This window comes from Palaemon carinicauda, chromosome 13, assembly GCF_036898095.1.
Source record: "Palaemon carinicauda isolate YSFRI2023 chromosome 13, ASM3689809v2, whole genome shotgun sequence".
Lineage (NCBI taxonomy): Eukaryota > Metazoa > Arthropoda > Malacostraca > Decapoda > Palaemonidae > Palaemon > Palaemon carinicauda.
Genome location: NC_090737.1, coordinates 121,155,948 through 121,183,797, shown reverse-complemented (window position 1 = coordinate 121,183,797; position 27,850 = coordinate 121,155,948). Strand labels below are relative to the sequence as shown.

Here is a 27,850-nt window from a genome sequence, read left to right as displayed (position 1 = left end):
GTGAAAATACTCGAAGATCATAAGCGTATCCCAGAACGTCTTGCCGGAAGCACGACAGAGGAAAAATTGAGGAGGTGTCAACAAGAAGTACTATAGTACCTGGCCACAGGTGGCGCTGGTAAGTACACCCCCTTCTAGTATTGTGATAGCTGGCGTATCCCTCCATAGAATTCTGTCGGGCAACGGAGTTGACAGCTACATGATTATCGGGTAAGTTTAATATTGAAAAATAACCTGACCTGTAAATTATAGATTTAAATACACTGATGCTTTGTGACCTAAACTACCAGAAGACAACATGTTTTACCTGGTTGTAGGTGGCCAATACAGTATAAAATATCTTAGGCAGAGCCAACAAAATATTATCATTATACAAATCAATCAAATATATATTAATCTCTGTCTGTCTGTCTGTTGAACGGGAGCAAATAAAACCAACCTGTTCAATGTCAACAAATAAATGAAAAATATACCGTTAGTATAAGATATAGATAATTTGTGCACTTTTCCATGGATTTATTATAAGTCCAAGAACATAATGTATGGTGAAGAACAGGTTTCTTTTACCATTGTATACCCATTCCCACAGTATGTTTTCCCCACCCATAGCCCCGAGTTCCCACTGGGGGTCCCCCATTATCGGCGGATATATATATATATATATATATATATATATATATATATATATATATATATATATATATATATGTATGTATACATGTATATATGTATATATATATATATGTATATATATATATATATATATATATATATATATATATATATATATATATATATATATATATACAGTATATTACATTAAGTATTCATTTGCGACTAAAATACAATATGTGTCATTTTTTAAGGAAACGGGTGGTTTTTCTAAAGGGAAAAGTTGCTTTTTACTAGGAAAGGTTTCCCCGACCGTAACTACAGTAATACCTATATATGTGTGTGTGTGTATATATATATATATGTATATATATATATATATATATATATATATATATATATATATATATATATATATATATATATATATGTATATATATATATATATATATATATATATATATTTACATAATATATGCAGAAGAACCACAGGGAAAATGAAAATACGAAATATACGATTAAATCCTGACTAGTTTCGTGATACTCTGAAGGAGTATCACGAAACTAGTCAGGACTTAATCGTATATTTCGTATTTTCATTTTCCCTGTGGTTCTTCTGCATCTGAGCATCACGTTTTCCTGTGATTTTTATGCATACATATATATATATATATATATATATATATATATATATATATATATATATATATATATATATATATATGTATTTATATATATATATATATATATATATATATATATATATATATATATATATATATATATATATATATAAAATAACATGATGGCGAATTTTCTTTTAGTTAAATCAAGAGTCATTTCTCAGCATATGTGAAATAAACCACGAATATATTCATTAACTTTTTCTTTATCATGTTTGCCGAGTCACCAATTGTTCTGCCACAACAATAAGGAAGCTGCGAAGTGATACCACTATACTGTCTACAATACCGAATAATGTTAGTCCCAACACATTGAAAAAATCGTATGTATATATATATATATATATATATATATATATATATATATATATATATATATATATATATATATATATATATATACACACGTATGTGGTTTTCCTAATTTTGAGGGAAATATTCCATTGTGCAAACGTAAGGTTCGTAAGATAGATTTTTTTTTTATTTCGGAGGTGATAACAACAATGTTCTGACAAATACTTTGGAAGTCTCATATTTTACGGAATACCATAAATAATGACATACATGGGTGATTACACATTAGCATGGCCTCAAAACGATTAAATTATTTGGTTTAATTATAAAAAAAACAACAACATCAAAAACTTAAATGATAGCTAACAACCTAGAAAGTTATGTGACCAATGCCACCGTCATGTTGTTACTCCAGTAATAGAACTTCACATAACCATTACCCAGTAATCAAACCGTGGCAAATGACACTTTACCTTTCTCTGCATACGTATTCATCCATGGCCAGTAACGACACTATATTTCACGGTACTTTTGTTACACTATTGCAAAGGAAACTTATAAGTTGCGCTGAAGGACATTGGAACATGGAAGATCCAAATTCACTAACAGTAACATGTTAGTGTTTATGTTCTCTCTTATAACGGCTCCTACAAAACAAAGATAGGCTCGGATACTAGCAATTTGTTTCTCATACCTTACGTACATACTATAATATTAGATGATTAGATCATTATCATAAATATTCCATCACTTTTACTGTGTATTAGGTTATAATTAAAATAAGTTTTTTGCTACTGTACGTGCGTTTCATCATATCATGCTTTTTATGGAACTGTGTACACTCACAGATACATCTTTTTAGAAAGTGTTATAATAGTGACCTGAAAACTATTAAGCCTGAATACAAATGCTAGCGAAATAACTGATAACGATACAGAGCAAAATATTAACTGGAAAGGAATTATTTTTTCACACACCAAGGCCCGCCTGAACAGACCTTTAGTGTTTGATGGAGGGCGAGAAATAAACCCGTAAAAGGAAAAAAGGGGAAAAAAAGGAAGGACATGAAGGGCGCAGGGCGCTGCCCTTTTCCCCTACCTGGAAATACTGTAGAGGGATGTGTGAATTTGCGAACATCTAAAACTATTGCTCATGAAATACAAGATAGTAGGTATACACTTTACGGTAAAGTTTGAAATACGTTAATGACACTTACAAAACTGTGTTTATTTTTCGCGAGTTGTAGGCTAAATCCTGAACAATGTGTTGGTCCCAATTTCATTATTCCTCAGTGTTTCCCAACCTTTTTTAAATGATTACCCCAAAATTTTATTTCCAACTAATCAATTACCCCATTTAACATAAACCCGGTAACTTCGGATGTTTTATTGAGTTTTCCTATAAAATGATTATTGCAGATTTTGTGTATTAATTATGGCAATAAATATGGGAATGTGAATAACTCAATTTCAGAACATCTTGATTACCCCCAAAATACGGGTCCATTACCCCATTGGGGTAATTTACCCCAGGGTTGGGAAACATTGGGGGAGCCGAGGAGGGTATTGGCAATTTAGTTAAGTGTCAGTTAATGTTGTTGTTCCGGGCGCTCTAGCAAGTACGTGAATTTTTTTTTCGCTTATACTAGGTGATTTGAGTTTTTATTGTATGTGAAGTAACAAAATGATGAAAATATTTTGCTTTATTTGTATCACCTTAGCAGGATTGTCAACCAATAGTGATAATTTTAAACTTGTGTTATAGTTTCATGGCCTGCCTTGTGTAATCTGACACCTTTTTATCTTTGATTTATATACATATCCATTCCAATAGCCCAACCTCTTGATTTCTCCAATTTTGGCCATGATAATATATGATGCATATTGCTATCTCTGCAAAGTCCACAAGTATTGTATCTTTCATTTTATTTACTGGGTGCACTGAAGTCATTTAGGGTTGTGGTGATCGCCAGGCTGGGGTTATAGTACCCTCAAAGTCATTAGTTCCTTTGGTCGCTGCAGCCTCACCATCTTTGTGAGCTGAGGGTTGATGATTTAGGGGATCCTATAGGTCTATCTGCTGGGTCATCAGCAGCTATTGCCTGGCCCTCCTTGGTCCTAGCTAGGGTAGAGAGTGGGCTTGGGCACTGATCATATGTATATATGGTCAGTCTCTAGGGCATTGTCATGCTTGATAGGGCAATGTCACTCTCCTATGCCTCTGCCATTCATGAGTAGCCTTTAAACTGAAATGTCTTATCAACGTCCCCTTGTTTTGCTTACTTTTCATCTTCTTTCCTGCTTTCTTTCCTCCATTGCTATTCAACATATTATATGTAGGCACTGACTGATCTCCCAGGCCCTCAGTGCAAGGCCTCTTAGCGTAAATAATTAAATCCCACCCCTATTCCATGATTTCTTAGACATCCTTTCCCATAATAGCTGAATGGCTTGTTTCTTGACAGCTCTTTTTTCCTTAGCTTGCAGTTCAGTCACCATAAGTTTTGTTTATATATCATTGATATTCAGTCCTCTCTTCCTTATATTTGAGTTTCCACCTTTTAAATGTTTACATAATCTTTTTCCTCAGATGTAGCTGTTACCTCTAAGAAAGGTATCTACTGTACTTATAGTAGATCTCAAGAACCTATTTTGCTGATATCCTTTATATTTTCAACCATTATTGTGATTATTAGTAAAGGCCTCAGCAATGATCCTTGATATACACTATATAAAATTCTTGATACATTGGTCACTAACTTCACTTAAGAGCTTGTTCTATGTTAAAGTAACTTGGGTAGCTCAATGAATCTTTGAAGTGCTCTTTGTCTTTGTAATGTGTGTTTTATTATGTATCTGGGTATCCTGTCGTGTTTTTTTTCTAGATGCATAAACATGTGGCATATTTTTTTTTCCTTTGAATAGTACTCTTCATAATATTGCTCCTATGTAAAGATTGCTTGTTGTGGATTTTTTGGCTTGATGCCAAATTGACTATTATCTATTATCCAGTTTTACTCTCATTCCTCCTGGACTTTCTCAAAAAATTTCATAGTATGCTCAAGCCGTCATGACATCCCTCGATAATTTCCCAATTGCATAGTTATTTGTCTGAACTTCCAGGGAAACAAAGCCTATAAGAACTCCAAGAATGTGGTCTCGTATTGGCTGAGATAAGTTATCCTGAAAACGTACCTTACATGTTGAATAACAAAGCCAAATGGGTAAAGGTGTAAGCCCATGTACACAGTGATTAGATTTCATCTGCACCTGTTTAGCCATTAAGTGTAGCCTCGATTTTGAATGTGCAGGTTCCTGGGAATGGCTGTTTACCCTTACCATTTTCTGTTTACGTGATGTTGCACCTAAATAGTTTGATCGGTTTTTGTCATATCTGGCAGTTGCAGTGGGCACTGTTTCCCCTTGGGAGAGGAAGTTAGAGAATAATTTTTACCACTTTATTGTGATTCACCTTTTCTCACTAATTCATTAATGGCACTGTACTTGCCAAATTTGCAATTCATATACATACAACACTGTACAGTATATAGTATGATGTATGGAGTTGTAATAAAACAAGTATCTTATGACAAAACTTTTTTTTGTATAAATCCATTGATAATACTGTATATTGAATTCCTTCCTATCCCTCAATTCATGATACTTCACTTACAACCTATACAAAAGTATGAGTTTAAGGACTGATACATACCAGCGAGTCAAGATGGCACCTGCGCTGTAGGTCCTTCTGTTTTGGAAGCAAGACTAGTGAACATATGTGATAGTTAGGACACAAATATTAGGCATATGATAAGTACTGTAAAGGGTTTGTATGAAAATAATGTGTTTTGTGATATAAAACGTAGTTTTTGTTTCAGTAAACAGTTATGTCTCGGCGCCGTCCAGGGACAGCAGGGTCCGTTCGGTCAACTTCGGTCGTTGGTGCTATTAGAGTCCGTCCAGGCAGCAGACCAGGGTCAGCGAGAGAGTGGTATGAAGCTTACAACCAGCGGAGAAATGAAGAAGCTTGGAGGTTGGAAGACTGGAAAAACACTGTTAATTCTCTTAAGAAGAGAGAATGGCAAGCTCAGTATTACAATGCCATAGCTCAACCAAGACATAAAAGGTATGTGATTTATATTCATCCATGCAATATAAACTGTCCTAGTAAATTACATTTATTAATAAAAGATTTTTGAGTTTTTATGTAACTTTCTTCATATAACTTTAGGTACTGTAGAAAACTCTATTGCTTGGGGTAATGTTCATTGTTTTCATGTCTCAGCATCTGAAGTCCAAGATTTTATTGTTTGTTAAAGAAGTTTTCGTGAATAGAAAGGGTCTTAAGTACAGTATGTGAAATTTACGGTTCTTTGTGAATCCCTCCCGGCAAAGTCAGTAATTGTACAAAAAGTAACCATTGATAAATTTTTATGGTTTTTGTCTAGCGTGTAAACTGGCTAGACTAATTTTTTCATAGATTCTATTCAGGGTGGATCTCATAACTTAAAGGAACTGACTACATTTTGGAAATGAAAGAAATGAATTTTTTGCTGTATCTAATAGGTTACAAGGCATATAGAAATTTAATCTTAATTGTAACTTTAGAATTTTTATGAATAGAACTTACCTGGCAGTTATATATATATAGCTTAGTCTCTTGACGTTAGGCAGAATTTTTAAAAAATCGCTGCAACCGCCGTGTGGTGGTTAGGTGGTTAACAACCCTTACAGGGTGGTACTTGGAATCATTCCCATTTTCTGTTCCTCAGATCATCTCTGCCGGCCGGATCGACAACATCGTTGGTCCGCCATTAGAGTTTTTCATTTCGCTTTCCCTGTGTCGCTGTACCGGACTTCTTTTTGATGAAGAACATTGATTTGGGGATTTGGCAATCGTGTTTCTGTTTATTCTGATACTTTTTGGTTTTGTTTAATATGAGTGAGAAACTTCATTTTCGTGTGTGTGCGAATGAGGAATGCAAGGTGTGGTTACCGAAAGTGTCAGTAGACCCTCACACGGTATGTTTGGGTTGCATGGGTTTTGCTTGTGCACTGGATAATAGGTGCAAAGAATGTGAGATTTTGAATGAGAAAGATTGGTTAGCTATGAAGCGCTATATGCGCAAATTAGAGCTAGATACTTTTGAGTAAGGAGAGCTTCTAGATCTAAATCTAAGTCTACTAGTGAATCTAGTTTAGATATTTCCATTGAACCTTTAATTAATTCCTCTTTGGAAGTTGATCCTTCCCTTAAGGTAGTAACTCCTGCCCCTTCTACAGGATCTGTATCTGCTGATGACCCTCGGTACACCAGGATGGCGGCCGAGTTGAAGGCTATTAAAGATCAACTTGCGGCCTTAAAAGGTACGAATGAGAGTGAAGTTAGTGCTTGTGAAAGTGCAGTGGAGGTGGCGACTGATCGAACCTGTCATTACCCTAGGTCTAGACCTCTACCAAGCTCCCGGGACCAAGGGAGAAGGTACGTCGACGACCGAAAGGGGGTGAGAGGTACGTATCCTCGGTCAGCCGTCGCTTCAGACAGTCCTGTTGCTTTTTCCCAGGTTGCTCTTGACCGCCACAGAAAAGGTGTGTCGGATGTGATGGTGTCTTCCCCGAACCCCTCTCCCAGATGCAAATAGCAGTATGAGGCTTCGAGACCGACTAAGAGGAGGGGGAACCGAGAGGATCAGTCTCGTTCTCACTCTCCCGGTTCTAGTAGCCATGAATCGTGTCCTTCGGAGGATGATTTGGATTCCGTTCCTGTGAAGAGGACGAAATTCAAGAAAGATCGGCGAAAGATCCTTCTCCTTCTACCAGCGCTACTCGACAGCTGTCTCCTTTGGAACCGCAGGATCTAGCAGCGGTCGCTAAATCGTTTATGACGGTTATGCAGGAGCAACTTTTCTCTTTAGTCCAAGCTTTTAGCCGCCCTCCCTCCCAGTCGAACAGACGTAAGGACGACTCGTTGCCTGTCAAGAGATCTGCTTCTAAGAGGGAACCTCTGCGCGCTTCGTCAAAGGCACGGCACCGCGCTTCTTCCTCATCTGCTCGCCTCCAGGACTCTCGCGATGCACGATGTCAGGACGATTCCGTCTCTCGCTCTCAGCGGCAGGACGATTCCGTTTCTCGCTCTCGCCGCCAGGACGATTCCAGCCTGCTTCTCCAGGACGATGCCGCTTCTTGTCACCAGGACGATTGCAGCTCTTGGCGCAAGGACGCTTCCTTCTCTCGGCGTCAGGACGCATCCGTCTACCGCCTCAAGGACTCTTCTAGCGCTCGGCGCCAGGTCACTCCCGACTCGCGGTACCAGGACTATACCAGCGCTCTGCGCCAGGACGCAAGCAATTCTCGGTGTCAGGCTGCTTGCAGCCCTCTTCTATAGGACGCATCCTACGATTTTCCTCTTTTGGATTCAGGTGAACCTTCTACCCGATTGAAATCTGTAGTAGAGGTGGGACAGGATCTTGATGATGTCTCAGAGGACGAAGACAAGCCTGCGGACGCGGCTGGCTATTACAAGGTTCTCTCTCGCTCCCTCCTTGAGCTGTATGGAGAGGAGTTTCAACCTCCTGCTCCTCGTTCTCCTCAATCTCAATTTAGCAGGAAGAAAGCCAAGAAACACTCGGCCTTCATCAAGATGAAGCTCTCTATTTCTGCTAAGAAGGCTCTCGCTAAAGTGGACGAATGGATGAAGGAGCGCAGACAAGCGGTTAAGACCACCTTCTCTTTTCCACCAGCTCGACTTGCTTCGAAGGCTGGCATGTGGTACGAGACTGGAGAACCTTTGGGTCTGGGAGTTCCTGCCTCCTCCCAGGGTGACTTCTCTGGTATTGTGGACTCTGCCAGAAGGCATGCCCTTAACTCGGCTAAGGTTATGTGGTCAATGTCAGAACTTGATCACCTCGTCAAAGGGATTTTTAGAGCGTTTGAGGTTTTAAGTTTTTTGGACTGGTCTCTAGGGACTCTGGCCAGGAAGACAAAGCAAATGGAGGAAACACAAGACCCGACGAGTATCATGTCTTGCATGGATAAAGCTCTTAGGGATGGCTCTAATGAGTTGGCTTCCCTTTTTTCGGCAGGAGTCTTGAAGAAGAGGGCCCTGTTATGTTCCTTTGCTTCGAAAGTGACTGTTGCGCAGAAGTCTGAACTCCTTCACGCCCCCCTATCACAACATCTCTTTCCTGAGGCCCTTGTCAGAGATATTACGCTTTCTCTTGCGCAAAAGGATCTGGTCGACCAGATGCTGGACAAGTGAGTGATAGAACCAGTTCTGGAGCTATCCTCCCCAGGCTCCTACAATCGCCTGTTTCTGGTACCCAAGAACTCGGGTGGATGGAGAACCGTCCTGGATGTCAGCTCGCTGAACGTCTTCGTGGAAAAGACGAAATTTACCATGGAGACGACTCACTGTGCTGGCAGCAGTACGTCCAGGGGACTGGATGGTGTGTCTCGATTTACATGACGCTTATTTTCATGTCCCCATCGATCTGACTTCAAGGAAATACCTGAGATTTATGATCCAGGGCAAGTGCTTCCATTTCAAGGCACTTTGCTTCGGTCTCAGCACAGCTCCTCAAGTCTTCACCAGGGTAATGGCGAATGTGGCAGGCTGGCTTCATCAAGAGGGGATAAGGGTATCCTTTTACCTGGACGACTGGTTGATTCGATCACGGTCGAAAGAAAAATGTCTGGAGGACCTACAAAAGACGTTTGTGATGGCTCAAGAACTGGGCCTCGTCATCAACAGGGAGAAATCTCAGACCGAGCCGAATCAGACTATTCTCTATTTGGGGATAGTTCTCAATTCAGTTCATTTTCGGGCTTCTCCCTCCCAGGAGAGGCAGACCAAGTTCCTCGAGAAGGTCCGAGAATTCTTGAAGAAACAGAAGTGATCAGTGAGGGAGTGGCTGAGTTTACTGGGAACTCTCTCCTCGCTCGAACAGTTTGTCTCTTTGGGGAGACTGCACCTCAGACCTCTTCAACACTTCCTATCAAGGGTGTGGAACAGGAAGACACAGGAAGACTCCTTTTCCTTCCCCATTCCAGCAGAAGTCAAAGATCAGCTGATTTGGTGGCTGGATCCAGCATTGTTAGGAGAAGGGATCTCCCTGTACAAGAAGAACCCAGACCTAGTGTTGTTCTCAGACGCGTCGGACTCAGGATGGGGAGCAACACTAGGAAGCAAGGAGGTCTCAGGCTCTTGGGAAAAGAGTCAGATCGGATGGCACATCAACAGAAAAGAGCTGGTGGCCATTCTGTTAGGGCTAAAGGCCTTCAAAGACTCAGTGTCAGGGAAGATAGTGGAGGTCAACCCAGACAACAACACAGCTCTAGCTTACACCAGAAAGCAAGGGGGAACTCACTCTCTGTCTCTGTTCGAAACAGCAAGGGAGCTCCTTCTATGGTTGAAGGAAAACAAGATAGAACTGTTAACAAGATTCGTACAGGGACAGAGGAATATAAGAGCAGACATGCTCAGCAGGAAAGGGCAAGTTCTTCCCACACAATGGACCCTCAACCAGCAGGTCTGTCAGAGTCTCTGGAGGTTGTGGGGGAGACCTATAATAGACCTTTTCGCCTCCAACCAGAACAAGAGGATCCCCAACTACTGCTCCCTAGTCCCGGACAAGGAGGCAATAGCGGTAGACGCCTTTTTGATGGATTGGACGGGGATGGACACATATGCGTTTCCCCCGTTTAAGATCATCAATCTGGTCGTCAGAAAATTCGCTCTCCTCGAATCAGGACGAATGATCCTGGTAGCTCCATTCTGGCCAACAAGAGAATGGTTCACGGAAGTGGTGGACATGTTGGTGGACTTCCCAAGAAGCCTTCCTGCAAGTCCAAAGCTTCTCAAACAACCCCACTCCGAGAGGTATCATCAAAACCCCCTCGCTCTCAAACTGACTGCCTTCAGACTATCGAGAAGCTTGTCAGAGTGAGAGGATTTTCTGCGCAAGCTGCAAAAGCTATCACCAGAGCGAGGAGGGTCTCTTCACAAAGGGTCTACCAATCTAAGTGGGAAACTTTTAGAGCTTGGTGTAGGCAGCACAAAGTTTCCTCAACCTCTACCTCTGTGAGTCAAATTGCGGATTTTTTATCACTCAGACAGGATGCTAAACTGGCAGTATCCACGATGAAAGGGTATAGAAGTATGCTCTCAGCTGTAGGCATAGAGGCTTAGATTTGTCTCAAAATAAAGACCTGCAAGACCTCGTGAAGTCTTTTGAGACAATTAAACAGGTTCAGTTAAGGCCCCCATCTTGGAACCTGGATGTGGTTCTGAAGTTTCTTTTGCACCAAGAAGTTCGAACCCATCTCGCAAGCTTCTCTTAGAGATGCGACGAAGAAAACCCTCTTCCTGATGGCTCTAGCCACAGCTAAAAGGGTCAGCGAGGTTCATGCTATTGAAAAACAAGTGGGCTTCAATCAGAATGGAGCGGTATGTGCTTTAAGGATTGACTTCCTCACCAAGAACGAGAACCCATCAAAACCCTGGCCGAGGACTTTTGAGGTCCGTAACCTCACTAATCTAGTGGGTCAAGAGCAGGAGAAGCTCCTCTGTCCAGTTAGAGCCCTTAGAGCTTATTTGTCTCACACTAAGAATGTTAGAGGCGCCTCTAACTCCTTATGGTGTTCAGTGAAAGATCAATTAAAACCCCTTTCAAAGAACGCTTTTTTTTTTTCCTGAGGGAGACTATAAGAGAAGCTCACCTCTTGTGTGAGGAAGAGCATTTTGGCCTTTTGAAAGTATGGGCCCATGAAGTGAGCGCTATTGCTACTTCGCTGGTATATCGTAAGAATATGTCAGTTAGGCAAGTTATGGATGCAACGTTCTGGAGAAGCAACTCTGTGTTTGCGTCTCATTACCACAGAGAGGTAAGAGTGGATTATGAAGGGTGTTACACCTTGGGCCCATACATAGCTACGGCTTCTGTATTAGGCAAAGGAGTTACTACCTCCCATCAACCTTAGCTTTTGTATACCTGTGTGTGGGTTGGTGTTTTTACGGTTGTCTGAGGACGTCAACTTGTGGTACAGTACCCTCAGTCTAGATAGATAGTTTATATCTATTAGGCAAGGTTAGGTGGTTAGTTTTAGTAAGGTTGCAGTTTTTAATTTAAGGGGCAAAGGTAGTTCTGAAGTCTAGTCAAGTTGTTGGTCTCACCCCGTTGACAGACTCAATTGAGTTGTTTTCAGCATGACAGGTCCACTCCTGGCTGACACTCCTAAGGGAAAGCGACTCAAGAGGCAGGAACTTCTGAAATCAGCTACCTTAGCAGGTAAGGAATCAAGGTGTGTTTTTCTCCTACAACTTTTTGTTGTTTCCCCAACGATGTTTACTGTCTGTCTCCCTCCACCAAATGTGTGAATCAGCTATATATATATAACTGCCAGGTAAGTTCTATTCATAAAAATTGAGTTTTTATGAAAAAACAAAGTTTTATGAATACTTACCTGGCAGTTATATATATATGTTAAGGCCCACCCGCCTCCCCTCAGGAGACAGGTCGGGCAAAGATGATCTGAGGAACAGAAAACGGGAATGATTCCAAGTACCACCCTGTAAGGGTTGTTAACCACCTAACCGCACAACTACCACACGGCGGTTGCCGCGATTTTTGAAAAATTCTGCCAAACGTTAGAGACTAAGCTCTATATACTGTATATAACTGCCAGGTAAGTATTCATAAAACTTTGTTTTATCATAAAAACTCCATTTTATGTAACAGTGATTTCATATTTCATACTCCCTTTAAAAGCTGATTTACTGAGTGAAGGCAAGGCCGAAGTCATATTTTAAGTCAAAGGTCTAATAAAGGTATAACATGAGGTCAAACGTCAAAGTTTTACAAATGGTCAAAGACCACTTAAGAATCTAACCTTTGTCATAAATTTCCAACTCTGCAAGATGGAATACCTCATATGGCAAGGTCAAGTTGATACTTGAATGATGGGATGTTACTAACAAATCATGCTGGCCTTACTTTCTATAGTCGCTCGACCTAGAGCAAACACTGACTGCAGAGATGAACATGGTCTTAACTCCTTAGCTCCACGTGGTCAACGAACACGCGGGCAAACCAAATATCAATGTAAGACTAAACTTCACCTAAGATTAGTTGACTTGACTCACTTCCAAGTTAATGGTTTAGATATTGGTATTTCACCTATCCATGTGCAGTACTTCCACCCACTATATCACAAAATCCTCATACAACTTCATTGCCCTAAAAGTATTCCTTCACATTAGCACTTGAGTACAGTACTCCTACACCAGAATCTCAGCACGTCTACTCTGGAATGCAGTGAGGTCATCAAGGCTGCTATTAAGGCCTCCAGTCATTTTCCCTGAACATTGCTCCTCTTCGTCACCTCTATGATATCTCTTTTTTGGCTCATACCACAAATGTCATAAGATTTATAGATTTCATGTTTGTTATGTATAATCCTCTAAATGGATTCTGCTTGGAGAATCGGGTCAAGGTAATGCATATGGGTCAAAGCTCAATTTCGATGTTAACCATGGTTAAAAGTTTTGAACTATAAGATGAACATCGTATTTCTTTACAACTGAGGGAGATCAGGGTTATAATTAAGAGTCAAATGTGAAATCAATAGATACCATACTTTTTGAAATATATATTTGATACACACTTTATTTGATAATCATATTTTATTCTATATTAATGAAGCTGTTATGCAGAGTTGGGTAGAGTTTAAGGTCTAATTTAAGCTATATGATCTAGACTTTAAATTAACTGTGCCTAATTGACAAGTGAATGTTGATATGCAGAAAGTGGTCATAGACACTGTAATACTGGGAAGTCAAAGGTTGGGTTTTAGTTTGGATTTTGTGGGTAAGGTTATGCAATATGTTATGTTTGGATGCTGGTAAAAAAATGACCAGAGATAGATCTCAAAACTGTCTACAAGTTATTAAATTTTTGGAGAGATAGGAATATAACTTTTAGAAGGAAAGGTACTTTTTTCGTGGTTGATTGCTCGAGCTTAAAGGACGTTTGTGGTCTCCAAACTCATGTTTGTTTTCTCTTTATTTAAGATTACATACAGTATTTACCAATGGAAAAAGTTTCAGTTAAGACCAAAAGGCTGAACACTGAGTGAGGGTTGAAAAATTTTGTATCAGCGTTATCAGTTCTCTCTTTACCAAAAGACAAATGAACTGAGAAATTAATAGTATAGTAAGGCAAGGCAATTTTGGACACCTTTTTAGAAACCTTTGTACAAAATCTGTATTAATAATTTATGACCAAAAATCAAACATGCTTTCAAAAGAGGGAGGTCTCATCTATAAAAATAGTTCATCTCATAATCATCAGAGAATTAGAAATTCTTATATTTCATCAATAAAAAAAATATCTTAGAGGCGAGGCAATTTTGGACAGCGAGGCAATTATGGACACGTCTGTATCTCCGGTAAGCAGCAACGCTCAATTTCCAAATTATGACAATTTGTGGTCACTATCAATATAAATATACTATAAAAAAATTATCGACTTACATAAATTTTTGTGTACGTAATCCAAGATTGTCCAATTTTGCCTCGCCAAGAAAAAAGTGAGAAAGTTGCCTGTCCAATTTTGCCTCACTATAGCTTTGAAAACTGTCCAATTTTGCCTTACTTTATGAATATATAGATTAAACTTTGTATTCGAGCACACAAATATACTTTTTAAATATTTAACTTAGCCGGTGAATATATAATAGCTGCAACTCTGTTGCTCGACAGACACATACATAAAAAACTCGCGAGCGATCGCTATGCAGGTTGCGGGTGTGCCCACCAGCGCCAACTGTCGGCCAGATACCACTCTCGGATGTAAACAAAACCTTCAATTTCTTCTCTGTCGACGTGTCGACAAGACGTACTTTTACTCGCTGTAGAACCTGGAGTTTTTCCCATCATATTTGGTGAAGTACTTTAATTTGGTTTGAGCTTTCGCAGTACAGGTGTTTTTTCTTCAAATAAACCCTTGAACTCTTTTTTGACTCGGATTATTTGTTGATGACTTAGATCGTTTTTTGGAATTTTCCCTTGACTAATTCAAAATGGCTGACCCTTCTCAAGTTCCCAAGTTTCGAAAGTGTAATGCTAGGGACTGCAATAGGCGTCTTCCAAAGGCTTCTCTTGACCCTCACACTGTTTGTTCCAATTGTCGGGGTAAAACCTGTCAATTGGGAGATCGGTGTGAGGAATGCGTGGGCCTTTCGGAATTCGATTGGATCGAATTTGATAAATATACACGCAGACTAGAGAGAGATAGGGTAAGGAGAAGTTCTTCTAGGTCTGTAGATTTTTCCTCTCCACATGCCCCTGAACCTAATCCTTCCCCTGTAGTGGTTGTTCCTAACCCCCCTCCTAGCACTCAGGAACCGTCTATGCATAACATGATGCGTGCTATTCATGCCTTGGGGGAGAGAGTTGAGGCTTTAGCAAGTGACCGGAATCAACTCATGGCGGACGTGAAGGAACTCAAGTGCCAAAGTGCCACGGCGGAAAGTGGGAAAGTGCCTAGTGTTACGCAAAGTGTTGTGAACAGTGTTGCGACCGAGGGTTCGTCTGTTCGTGCCTGTCGTCCACCTAGTCCGGAACCTCTTGCAAGCTCCCAAGCCCAGGGGAGAAGCAATGTCGTACGACTTATGGGTTCGAGAGGCCTTGATCAGCGAACAGACGTTCCCTCTTTGGTATCAGGCGTATCTCGTCAAGATCGCCCCTACCATAAGACGAGAGAGCCCTTTTTTACCTCGTCGTCCGAAGGTTTTTCACGTAAGAAACCTTGGACCAAGGTCTCTAGACCTTTAAAACGCAAGTCGGTCCCTTCAGGACAAGTCCAACGTCCCGGATGTAGCCACTGGGACAGTTCGGACCCGTTGCCGTCATCTGATGACTGCTCGCCGCCTATGAGAGGCAAAGTTGTGCCGTCTCATTCGCTAACCCCGTCTGTTACCGCACCTGCTTCCGTAGACCCTAAATGGGTGTTACTGCAAGACATGCAGTCTAAGCTTGCGTCCTTGATGGAGGACTACAACGCTGAGAAGGTTTCCGTTGAACCTACTGGCCATCAGCCATCCAAGCGTTCTGTTGTGCGTCCTGTTGACGTGGATGTAGCTTTCTCGCGTCAACCAGTTGGGGTGGTACCTCCACCGATGCGATCCAGTGTGGATTTCCAGCCGCACGTTGACGTTAGGCAACGCACTGATGCGATTGGTGACGTTCAGGACGTTCACCAACCATCAGAGTTGACTTGTTTTGACGCGGTGCGTCAACCTCCGCAACCCGGTATGGTGTTGACTACACAACCCAGACGGTCTAAACAGTCTCGGGTGGACGCTGTGCGTCCTCGCGCACCTGTTGTTGTTGACAGTTCCCAGACTGTTCAGCAGTTTCAGGACGCTGCGTCCTGCTCCGTCACGTATGCACCAGTGCGACCGAACTCTGCGAGTCAAACGTTGCCTACACCTTTGCCGTTTTCTCATCAGTTATCAGATGAGGAACTGTCAGATGAGGACGTTGCTGAACCACAGCCTGAGGATCAGCCTTCAGAGTTAGATGAGCCTAAAGCAGTTCAACCATCTTTGGACTTTAGAAAAGTCATGGTTGTTTTTAAAGAGTTGTTCCCTGATCACTTTATTTCTGTGGCTCCTCGTTCGCCGCCGTCCGAGTTTGTTTTAGGCGTTCCTGCTACCATGCCTGCCTTTACGAAACTCGTTCTCTCTCGCTCATCCAAGAGAGCTTTACGGCTGTTAGGCGATTGGTTAGAGACCAAGAGGAGTTTAGGGAAGACGGCATTTGCCTTCCCCCCATCTAAACTCTCGTCTAGATCGAGCGTCTGGTATGCCACGGGAGAAGTTCTCGGCTTGGGAGTTCCTGCCTCTGCCCAGGGCGACTTCTCAAGTCTTGTAGACTCTCCCCGTCGCCTTGCCATGAGACGCTCGAAGATTAGTTGGTCACCCTCGGACCTGGACCACCTTCTTAAAGGCATATTTAGGGCGTTTGAAGTCTTTAACTTCCTGGACTGGTGTTTGGGAGCCCTGAGTAGGAAAATCTCATCTGCCGATAGGGATGTTTCCTTACTCATTATGTCCTGCATGGACAAGGCCGTCCGCGATGGGTCCAACGAGCTTGCCGCTTCATTCACGTCCGGAGTCCTTAAGAAACGAGAGTCTCTGTGCTCTTTTCTGTCAGCAGGAGTGACGCCATGCCAAAGATCTGAGCTACTCTTTGCGCCCTTGTCTAAGTGCTTGTTTCCTGAAGTCTTAGTTAAGGAAATTGCCTTGTCTTTAGTGCAGAAGGACACCCACGATTTAGTCGCGTCCTCGGCTCGCAAAGCTCCCCCTTTGCCTGCCTTGTCTGCTAGACCTAGGATAGACACTCCAGCGTCCAGGTTTATCCCGCCCTTTCGTGGCAGAGCCTCCAGCAGGGGAGGTGCTCGTGCCGAAGGGAAGAGAGGAAAGAGGAAAGGATCCAAGTCCTCTAAGGGCAGAGTCTGACTGCCCGCAACTTCAGACAGCAGTAGGTGCCAGACTCAAGAACTTCTGGCAAGCCTGGGAGAAGAGAGGCGCAGATCAACAATCTGTGAGGTTGCTCAGAGAGGGGTACAAAATCCCTTTTGTACGCAGACCTCCTCTAGCGACGTCCCCCATCGATCTCTCTCCCAGGTACCGAGAGGAAGAAAAGAGACAAGCCCTGAAACTGGAAGTGTCTCTTTTGCTAGAGAAGGGAGCGGTGGTCAAAGTCTCGGACCTTCAATCACCGGGGTTTTACAACCGTCTCTTCCTAGTATCAAAGAAGACAGGAGGTTGGAGACCGGTGCTAGACGTCAGTGCTCTGAATGTCTTTGTCACAAAGACGAAGTTTACCATGGAGACCACAAAGTCAGTCCTAGCAGCGGTCAGAAAGGGAGACTGGATGGTCTCTCTAGACCTAAGGGACGCTTACTTCCACATCCCCATTCACTCAGACTCCCAACCTTTTCTGAGATTCGTCTTCGACGATGTGGTGTACCAGTTTCGGGCCCTGTGCTTTGGCCTAAGCACAGCTCCTCTCGTGTTTACGAGGCTTATGAGGAATGTGGCAAAATTCCTCCATTTATCGAACATCCGAGCCTCCCTTTATTTGGACGACTGGCTTCTCAGAGCCTCTTCCAGTCATCGCTGTCTGAAGGATCTCAATTGTACTCTAGATCTGACCAAGGAATTGGGACTCCTAGTCAACTTGGAAAAGTCACAGCTGGTCCCATCCCAAACTATTCTGTATTTAGGGATGGAGATTCACAGTCAAGTTTTTCGGGCTTTTCCGTCGGCCCCCAGAATAGATCAAGCCCTGCTCGTCATCCAGAAGATGTTGAAGAAAGAACGCTGCTCAGTCAGGCTTTGGATGAGTCTGGTAGGAACGCTGTCATCCCTGGAGCAATTTGTCTCGCTAGGAAGGCTACACCTCCGACCTCTACAATTCCATCTGGCTTTTCACTGGAAAAAGGACAAGACGCTAGAGGCGGTCTCGATCCCGATTTCCGAAAAGATAAAGACTTGTCTGTCTTGGTGGAAAGACAATATCAGCCTACGAGAGGGTCTTCCCCTGGCAGTTCAGAAACCCAACCACGTTCTCTTCTCGGACGCATCGGACTTGGGCTGGGGCGCGACGCTGGACGGTCGGGAATGCTCAGGTCTGTGGAACTCGAGTCAGAGGAGCATGCATATCAACAGCAAGGAGCTTTTGGCGGTTCATCTGGCCTTGATAAGCTTCGAGAATCTCCTTCGAGGCAAGGTGGTGGAGGTCAACTCGGACAACACCACGGCCTTGGCGTACATTTCCAAACAGGGAGGTACCCACTCATTGACTCTGTACGAGATCGCAAGGGACCTGCTCATCTGGTCAAAAGATCGAGGCATCTCCCTAGTAACGAGGTTCATCCAGGGCGACTTGAACGTCCTAGCGGATTGTCTCAGTCGGAAAGGTCAAGTAATTCCAACCGAATGGACCCTCCACAAGGATGTGTGCAAGAGACTTTGGGCGGCTTGGGGTCAACCCACCATAGATCTCTTTGCAACCTCGCTGACCAAGAGGCTTCCAATCTATTGCTCTCCAGTCCCAGACCCAGCAGCAATACATATAGATGCCTTCCTCCTAGATTGGTCACACCTAGATCTTTACGCATTCCCACCATTCAAGATTGTCAACAAGGTACTGCAGAAATTCGCCTCTCACGAAGGGACAAGGTTGACGTTAGTTGCTCCCCTCTGGCCCGCGAGAGAATGGTTCACCGAGGTACTTCGATGGCTGGTAGACGTTCCCAGAAGTCTTCCTCTAAGAGTAGACCTTTTACGTCAGCCACACGTAAAGAAGGTACACCAAAGCCTCCACGCTCTTCGTCTGACTGCCTTCAGACTATCGAAAGACTCGAGAGCTAGAGGCTTTTCGAAGGAGGCAGCCAGTGCGATTGCTAGAGCGAGGAGAGCGTCTACCATTAGAATTTACCAATCGAAGTGGGAAGTCTTCCGAGACTGGTGCAAGTCAGTTTCCGTATCCTCGTCCAGTACCTCTGTAGCCCAAATAGCTGATTTTCTCTTATACCTGAGAAAAGTTCGCTCCCTTTCAGCTCCTACGATCAAGGGCTACAGAAGCATGTTGGCCTCGGTCTTCCGGCATAGAGGCTTAGATCTTTCCAACAATAAAGATCTGCAAGACCTCCTTAAGTCTTTTGAGACCTCTAAGGAACGTCGTTTGGCTACACCTGGGTGGAATTTAGACGTGGTCCTAAGATTCCTCATGTCAGACAGGTTTGAGCCTTTACATTCAGCCTCCCTGAAAGATCTCACTCTTAAGACTCTTTTCCTGGTATGCTTGGCCTCGGCTAAAAGAGTCAGTGAGCTTCATGCCTTCAGCAAGAACATCGGGTTTTCGTCAGAAAAAGCTACTTGTTCTCTGCAGCTTGGTTTCCTAGCCAAGAATGAGCTACCTTCACGTCCTTGGCCTAAATCTTTCGATATTCCTAGCTTATCGGAGATCGTAGGCAATGAACTAGAAAGAGTTTTATGCCCTGTTAGAGCTCTTAAATTCTACTTAACTCGTACTAAACCTTTACGAGGCCAATCTGAAGCGTTATGGTGTTCGGTTAAGAAACCATCCTTGCCTATGTCAAAGAATGCTTTGTCATATTTTATCAGATTGTTAATACAAGAAGCTCATTCACACTTGAGTGAGGAAGACCGATCGTTGCTTAAGGTTAAGACGCACGAGGTTAGAGCTGTAGCAACTTCCGTGGCCTTTAAGCAAAATAGATCTCTGCAAAGTATCATGGACGCAACCTATTGGAGAAGCAAGTCAGTGTTCGCGTCATTTTACTTGAAAGATGTCCAGACTCTTTACGAGAACTGCTACACACTGGGACCATTCGTAGCAGCGAGTGCAGTAGTGGGTGAGGGCTCAACCACTACAATTCCCTAATTCCATATCCTTTTAATCTGTCTCTTGAAATGTTTTTTAATGTTGTTTTTATGGGTTGTCCGGAAGGCTAAGAAGCCTTTCGCATCCTGGTTGATTTGGCGGGTGGTCAAAGTCATTTCTTGAGAGCGCCCAGATTAGGGGTTTGATGAGGTCCTGTTGTATGGGTTGCAGCCCTTGATACTTCAGCTCCTGGGAGTCTGTCAGCATCCTAAGAGGATCGCTGGGCTCCGTAAGGAAGACGTACTTACAAGGCAGAGTAATCATCTAAGTCGACTTCCTTACCAGGTACCTATTTATTTTGGTTTTGTTATATTGATAACTGTCAAAATGAAAAAACTCTTAGCTTATACGATGTAAACATATTTAACTCTGGTCTCTACCCACCTCCTTGGGTGTGAATCAGCTATTATATATTCACCGGCTAAGTTAAATATTTAAAAATGATATTTTAATTATAAAATAAATTTTTGAATATACTTACCCGCTGAATATATAAATTAAACGACCCTCCCTTCCTCCCCAATAGAGACGCAGTGGGATGAGAAGAAATTGAAGGTTTTGTTTACATCCGAGAGTGGTATCTGGCCGACAGTTGGCGCTGGTGGGCACACCCGCAACCTGCATAGCGATCGCTCGCGAGTTTTTTATGTATGTGTCTGTCGAGCAACAGAGTTGCAGCTATTATATATTCACCGGGTAAGTATATTCAAAAATTTATTTTATAATTAAAATATCATTTTATGTGTAAATCTACATATATGTTATCGTGAGCATACAAAATAAGTCATTTGGAGTGCAGTATGGGGGGGGGGAGTGTCTGCTCAGGGTGACACCCTAAAAGGGGGTGACACCCTGAGAGTTACATCTACAAAAAGTTTGTCTTTCTAGCTTGAGGGATATGATATGATTTTCAAAAAGTTATTTAATACTGGGGACACACTCAAAGGTGTTGACACTCAGGGGTGGAACCTTCAAAAAGATCGACCAAATCATGGTGACATCCTCGAGAGGGGTGTCACCCCAAATGCTACAAATAATCAAAAAATAAAATCTTTCTTGTATATACATTGTTCCTAGAATAATTCACAAATCCAAATGAAAATTTCAGGTATTAGGGAAAATATGTTTTCCCTTTTCTGCTCATTTCCATGTTGATAACTGCAATAGAAAAGATGCTGCTGGCGTGTTGCCTTTTTGATGTGGTGTTCAATGCAGTAACATTAGAGTAAACAGATTGATAGTGAGAGATATCAACGACAGACAAAGCTGATCCCATAAACAATATTCGTCCTAAGTTGTACATATCCAGTTTATTCTTATTATTTTTACCTCATATTATGAACGAGCCATCAAAGAGACACTTTTACCTACAAAAGATAATCTTACAGAAAAAGCAACCAAGAATGATAAAAACAAAACAAGAATAAGAAAGTCATTTGCTCAAATAGTAACAGAAAGGGATGCAATCGAAGATTTAAGAAAAAGAGATGAAATGAAGATCAATAAAGGGAAAACCCTAAAGAAAGGCATTAAGAGATATAAAAACAAAACAAATAATGGTAATACAAAGCAACCAAATATTTCTCGATTTCTAAGAAAAATGTGTGCAAACGCTGAAGTGAATATAAAAAAATCTAAATTGACCAAGGTAATTAATAGTGATCATTCAAACTACTTGGATAGTCCTGATAGCGAATCAAAAGGAATTTAATTAATTTTGGGAGAGCGTTTCACCTCCATATAAAGAAGCCTCAGTTGTAGGAAAATGGTATGTGGTAATTTATAAAGATAAGGAACATCCATTATTTTGCATTGGTATAGCAACAAAATGGTTTTCAGTGGAAGAGGGAGGCAAAGTGACTCACTTTGAGTTAAATAGCTTGAAACCACATATCATCATCTCCTCCTACGCCTATTGACGCAAAGGACCTCGGTTAGATTGCCATTCGTCTCTATCTTGAGCTTTTAAATCAATACTTCTCCATTCAACATCTATTTCGCGCTTCATAGTTCTCAGCCATGTAGGTCTGGGTCTTCCAACTCTTCTAGGGCCTTGTGGAGCCTGGTTGAAAGTTTGGTGAACTAATCTCTTGGAGAGAGCGAAGAGCATGCCTAAACCATCTCCATCTACCCCTCACCATGATCTCATCCACATATGGTACTTGAGTGATCTCTCTTATAGTTTCATTTCTAATCTTGTCCTGCCATTTAACTCCCAATATTCTTCTGAGGGCTTTGTTTTAAAATCTATAAAATCTGTTGGATATTGTTTCATTGTTATACCACGACTCATATCCACACAGTAACACCGATCTCACTAAACTGATATATAGCCAGACTTTCATATGTAATTTCAGGCGATTTGATTTCCAGATATTACTTAACCTAGCCATTGTCTCATTTGTTTTTTTTTTTCAATCTTTCATTGAACTTAAAATCTTAATCCCTGTAGTAGATATCATAGTTCATGAATATTTAAATGGTTCCACCTCATTAAACCTTTTTCCTTCCAATGATATTTCCTCTTCCATTGCATGTTCCAATCTCCTCATCTCTGTCTTTCTTGTATTTATCTTGACCTGTGGTTTTCTGCTAATAAGGACAGCGTGATCAGCATACTCTAGTTCAGCTAATATCCTGTTACCAATCCAGTCCAATCCTTTTCCAACAATACCAACTCTTCTATGCATTACAAAATGCATGAGGAGAACAAACAACATAGTATTTTCATGACAATTGACATAAGTGTGATACCTCTGTAAATATTGCAATCAGTCAGATCTCCTATTTGCCGTTTTCACCAACACTCCTAGCTCCCATTCATCAGGCTTTGCCTCTTCACGCCACATTCTACAAAACAATCTTGTAAGTAATCTGGGAGTCACATCATTTTTGGCCAATATTATCTCAGTAGTTATTCCATCATAACTAGAGGTATCCCATCTCTTCGAGTTTTTTTTAAGAGATAGCTTCGACTTCAAACACACTGAATTCATTGATGGGCACATCAAGGTATTTCTCAGCTTCAGGTATATCAATCAAATTAATCCCTTTATATCTCCTATTCATGACCCCACTAAAGTGTTCCATCCAACGTTGCCTTTCTTCTTCTTCTGTTGTTATAACAGCTCCATCTCTCTTTTTGATGGGTATATGCTTCTTCTGCTTTGCTCCCGTAGAGATTTCTATAATAATCTTATGTACAACTCTTATACCATAGCCACTCCTTGAATCCATAGCTTTGTCAGACTCGTCTGCTTTCCTGTCTAAATATTCTCGCCAGCCATTTCTGGCTTTTCTTTTGACCTCACTATCAATACTGGAATGCTTAGCATGCCCTACCTTGCAATTTTCATTACTTCCTCAAAAACTTCCAACAATCAACTTCTATCTTTGTCTCCTTTTTATAGTATCCCTAGTATCATTCGTTAATTGTTTGCTATTTGTCTCCTAAAGTCTCTAAGACTGTAAATCGATTCTTACATTCAATTACAAAGATTTCTCTGCTCATCCTCTAGAAGCTAGTTGTATCAAACCTAGATATTTTATCTACATTTCTGTTGGGTGCATTCGGTTTTAATTTCAGTGTAGCAAGAGGAGCTAGTGGTCACTACCAATATTTGCACCTCTATAGCTTCTTATACTTCTCAGAGTCCTCCTTCTCTCTTTATCAATGGCTATGTAATCTATTTGATTTTTGTAATTGCCACATGATGAAGCCCATGTATATTTGTGGATGTCCTTGTGCTGGAAAAGAATAAAAACTTATAAAAACTTCGCCAAGACCCTCAACACCCATCACATTCTCTATACCTCGATTATTCCTTGCAACTTCAGCATTGAAGTCACCAATCACAATTTTCGTATCTCTCTCTGGGATCTCAACTGTTATACACTGCAATTCCTTATAGTATTCATCTTTCCTGTCTTCAGGGGAATCATTTGTTGGTGCATAGTTAACTATAGTACTCATATTGCACTGCTTTGATTTAAACTTTGCAAGTGACCATCTGCTATATACAGCTCTTCATTCCATCAATGACTTTTCTGCTCTTGGTGTCGTCATTCCTACCCTTTCTCTTCCAACTCCATCTGTTCTTCTTGAGTAGATACTGTAGATTTGTATTGCCTTGGTGTGAGTTCTTTACCGATCCTTTTACAAAGTGTTTCACTTAGGGCTAAGATATCCAAACTGTAATTCATAAATTCATTCTCTACTTGCTGTAACTTCCAAATCTGATTCATGTTTCTAACATTCCAATTACCATTTTTCAATTTTTCTTTTGTATTTATTAACCGGGAGATTCTTAGCACCCTGCAACGCCCGGGACGGGAGGCCATTCTTTCATTTTCGCTTTTCAAAGAAAGATTAAATCCATAGAGGATTCGTTGGTTAGAGTCATCAAAGGACAGCCAGTTCCTTGTGATGCACAGTGCCTAACTAAGGCAAGTGACCCCTGCCGGTCGATACTAACTCCACTAAGATCATTCGCCAGGCACCAGGGGTAGAGGAGTATCCAGAGCACCAAACGGATACATACCTTTTTTCAAATCACAGATGTAATCAAAGGTCCTTTATTTATGAAACCCAGGCATTAACGAAAATGGTTAGTGCCATCTATAAACGAACAGAAGCAGTTTTTTGAGCATTCAGTTGAAGTAAATAGACAAGACTTATATTCAGGCATTTATTTTGTTATGTATATGGCTATAATATATATTGAATTGTTCACTTTTATTTCAGGTTTTGTATTGTACATATTTTTTCATTAGTAATAGGTTTTATTAATATCTTCTTTGAAAAGAAAACCTTTTTCTTTTTCCGTTTTTACAAATCAATATTTTTTCTCTTGAAGTATATGGTAAAAAATATTTTCAAATAACTATCATTTTTCAATATTAATCTTACCCGATGATCATGTAGCTGTCAACTCCGTTGCCCGACAGAAATCTAAGGTCGGGATACGCCAGCGATCGCTATACAGGTGGGGGTGTACACAACAGCGCCATCTGTGAGCAGGTACTCAAGTACTTCTTGTCAACAAGAACTCAATTTTTCCTCTGTCGTGCCACCGGCAAGACCTACTTGGATACGCTGTTGATTCTGGAGTTGTTTCTCACGATTTTGGTGATGTATTCGCTCTAGATTTTAGCCTTCGCTATTCAGGAAGCTTTATCATTAGCTTAGCAAGCTTTTGGAATTCGCTATTCAGGAAGCTTTATCATTAGCTTAGCAAGCTTTTGGAATTAATTTGGATTAATTGTTAACGAACTTTGCTAGTTTTTGGAATCCCCCCTTGACTATTTCTACATTCAAAATGTCTGACCAGTCTCAAGTCCCTAAGTACAGGCAGTGTAGTGTTAGGGCTTGTACTAGGCGTCTTCCGAAGGCCTCCATAGATCCTCACACCGTTTGTTCCAATTGTGGGGGTAAATCCTGTCAATTGGAAGATCGGTGTGAGGAATGCGCTGGGCTTTCGGAATTCGATTCTAACGAATTCCTTAAAAATGCACGTAGGCTAGAGAAGGATAGGATCAGGAGGAGTTCTTCTCGCTCTGTGGATTTTTCCTCTCCCCATGCCCCTCAACCTTTTCCTTCCCCTGTAGTGGTGACTCCCGACCCTGCTACTAGTGCTCAGCCATCCATGGCGGATACGATGCGTGCCATTCAGGCTCTTGGTGACAGAGTGGAGTCATTGGCTAATGACCGTAATCAGCTTTTGGCAGATGTCAAAGAGCTGAAAGCGAAAAGTGCAGTGGAAAGTGTTAGTGCAAGTGAGGTGAAAAGTGTCAGTGTCAGTGTTGCGCATGAGGGTACATCTGTTCGTGCCAGTCGTCCTCCCAGTCCGGGACCTCTTGCAAGCTCCCATGCCCAGGGGAGAAGCAATGTTGAAGGACCAAAGGGTTCGGCAGGCCTTGATCAGCGTACGGATGTACCCTCAGTGGTTGCGGACGCTTCTCTCAGAGATCGTCCCATCCACATACAGACGAATGAGCCCTATCATCCCTCGTCTGTGGAAGAAGTTTCAAGGAGGAAACGATGGACCAAGGTCTCACGACCTCTCAAGCGCAAGGTCCCTTCCGAGCGAGTCCAACGGCCCAGGTGTAGCCACTGGGTCAGTTCGGACTCGCCGCAGTCTTCCGAAGACTGCACACCTCCCAAGAGAGGTAGAGTGGTTCCACAACAGGCTACTGCTCCGTCTGTTGCTGCTCCAACCACGGTAGACCCTAAGTGGTCCATGCTGCAGACTATGCAGTCTCAGCTTGCTGCGTTCATGCTAGAGTATCATGCTGAGAAGGTTGACACTGCCCCTGTTAGCCTACAACCTGCCGCGGTTGTGCGCTCAGCAGATACTGCGGCTGCCTGCTCCCACACTCCACCTGTGAGAGCTCCACCACCGATGCGCAGTCCACCCTGCCAGACGCATGTTCTTGCTGCACCATCCGTTGACATGCGTGAGCTACCGCATCAGCAGTGGGAAGGTGCTGTAGAGCTGCCGTGTTCTGACACTATGCGGCATGCTCCGCAACCCATGCGGCATGCTCCGCATCCCATACGGCATGCTCCGCAACCCACGGCAGTCCCTCCCACGCACCAGCACTCTGCTTTTGTTGTTGCCAGCTCGCAGACTGACCAGCAGCGGCATGATGTTGAATCCGCAGCAGCTACGCATGCACCCGTGCTGCCGGATTCAGCCGTTCAGCTTTCTGCTCCGCCTTTGCCACTTCCTACTCAGCTTTCGGATGATGGAGTATCGGATGACGAAGATGCACATTTGGATGAACCGCACTCCGACTTAGAAGGGCCCAAGTCTACGCCTCCCTCCTTAGACTTTCGTAAAGTCCTTGCCTTGTTCAGGGACTTGTATCCAGAACAGTTTGTGTCTGCAACCCCTCGCTCTCCTCCCTCCGAGTTTGCTCTGGGCATGCAGTCTGCTGCTCCTGCCTTCACCAAGCTTGTCCTCGCACGCTCATCCAAGAGAGCTTTGAGGGTTATGGGAGAGTGGTTGCAGTCCAAGAAGCAACTGGGAAAGACTGCTTTCGTCTTTCCGCCTACCAAGCTTGCTTCCAAATCTAGCGTCTGGTATGCCACGGGAGAGCAACCCGGCTTGGGGGTTCCTGCCTCTGCCCAGGGCGACTTTTCAAGTCTGGTTGACTCTCCCCGCAGGCTGGCTATGAGACGATCGAAGATTTGCTGGTCCTTTTCTGACATGGATCATCTGTTGAAGGGAGTCTTTCGTGCTTTTGAGATCTTCAACTTCCTCGATTGGTGTTTGGGAGCGTTAAGCAGAAAGACTTCCCCTTCGGATAAGGACTCTGCCATGCTGATCATGTCTTGCATGGACAAAGCCATTCGGGATGGGTCTGGTGAACTTGCGGCTTCGTTCACGTCGGGTGTGCTTAAGAAGAGAGAACATCTTTGCTCCTTCTTGTCGTCTGGGATCACTCCTTGCCAGAGGTCGGAGTTGTTGTTTGCTCCTCTCTCCAAGTGTCTGTTTCCGGAGGAGCTGATCAAGGGGATGGCTTCCTCGCTGATCCAGAAGGATACCCATGATCTGATGGCATCTTCTGCACGTAAGGCTAAAGCTTTACCTTCCGTGCCTAGACCTTTCCGTCCTGCAGCAGTGGACACACCAGCTACTAGGTTCATCCCGCCCTTTCGTGGCAGAACCTCCAGCAGAGGAGGTACCCGTGCCGACAGTCACCGTGGCAAATCCAAGAAGGGTTCCAAGTCCGCAAAAGGCAGGATCTGACTGCCTTCCTCTCCAGACAGCAGTGGGAGCCAG

At 42.6% G+C, this 27,850-nt stretch overlaps 1 protein-coding gene across 3 annotated transcripts in view; it reads left to right on the top strand.

Moving 5' to 3' along the window:
* LOC137652386 (trichoplein keratin filament-binding protein-like) overlaps window positions 1-27,850 on the top strand; it is a 91,721-nt gene that overhangs the window by 12,735 nt on the left and 51,136 nt on the right. For 2 of the 3 annotated variants that reach the window (XM_068385769.1, XM_068385771.1), the window contains exon 2: window positions 5,467-5,714. In XM_068385769.1, coding sequence (XP_068241870.1) covers window positions 5,476-5,714 — 239 coding nt within the window. In that variant the 5' untranslated portion in view covers window positions 5,467-5,475. Of the gene's footprint in view, window positions 1-3,110; window positions 3,208-5,466; window positions 5,715-27,850 lie in introns of those variants that run through there. The other variant, XM_068385770.1, reaches the window with a different exon arrangement.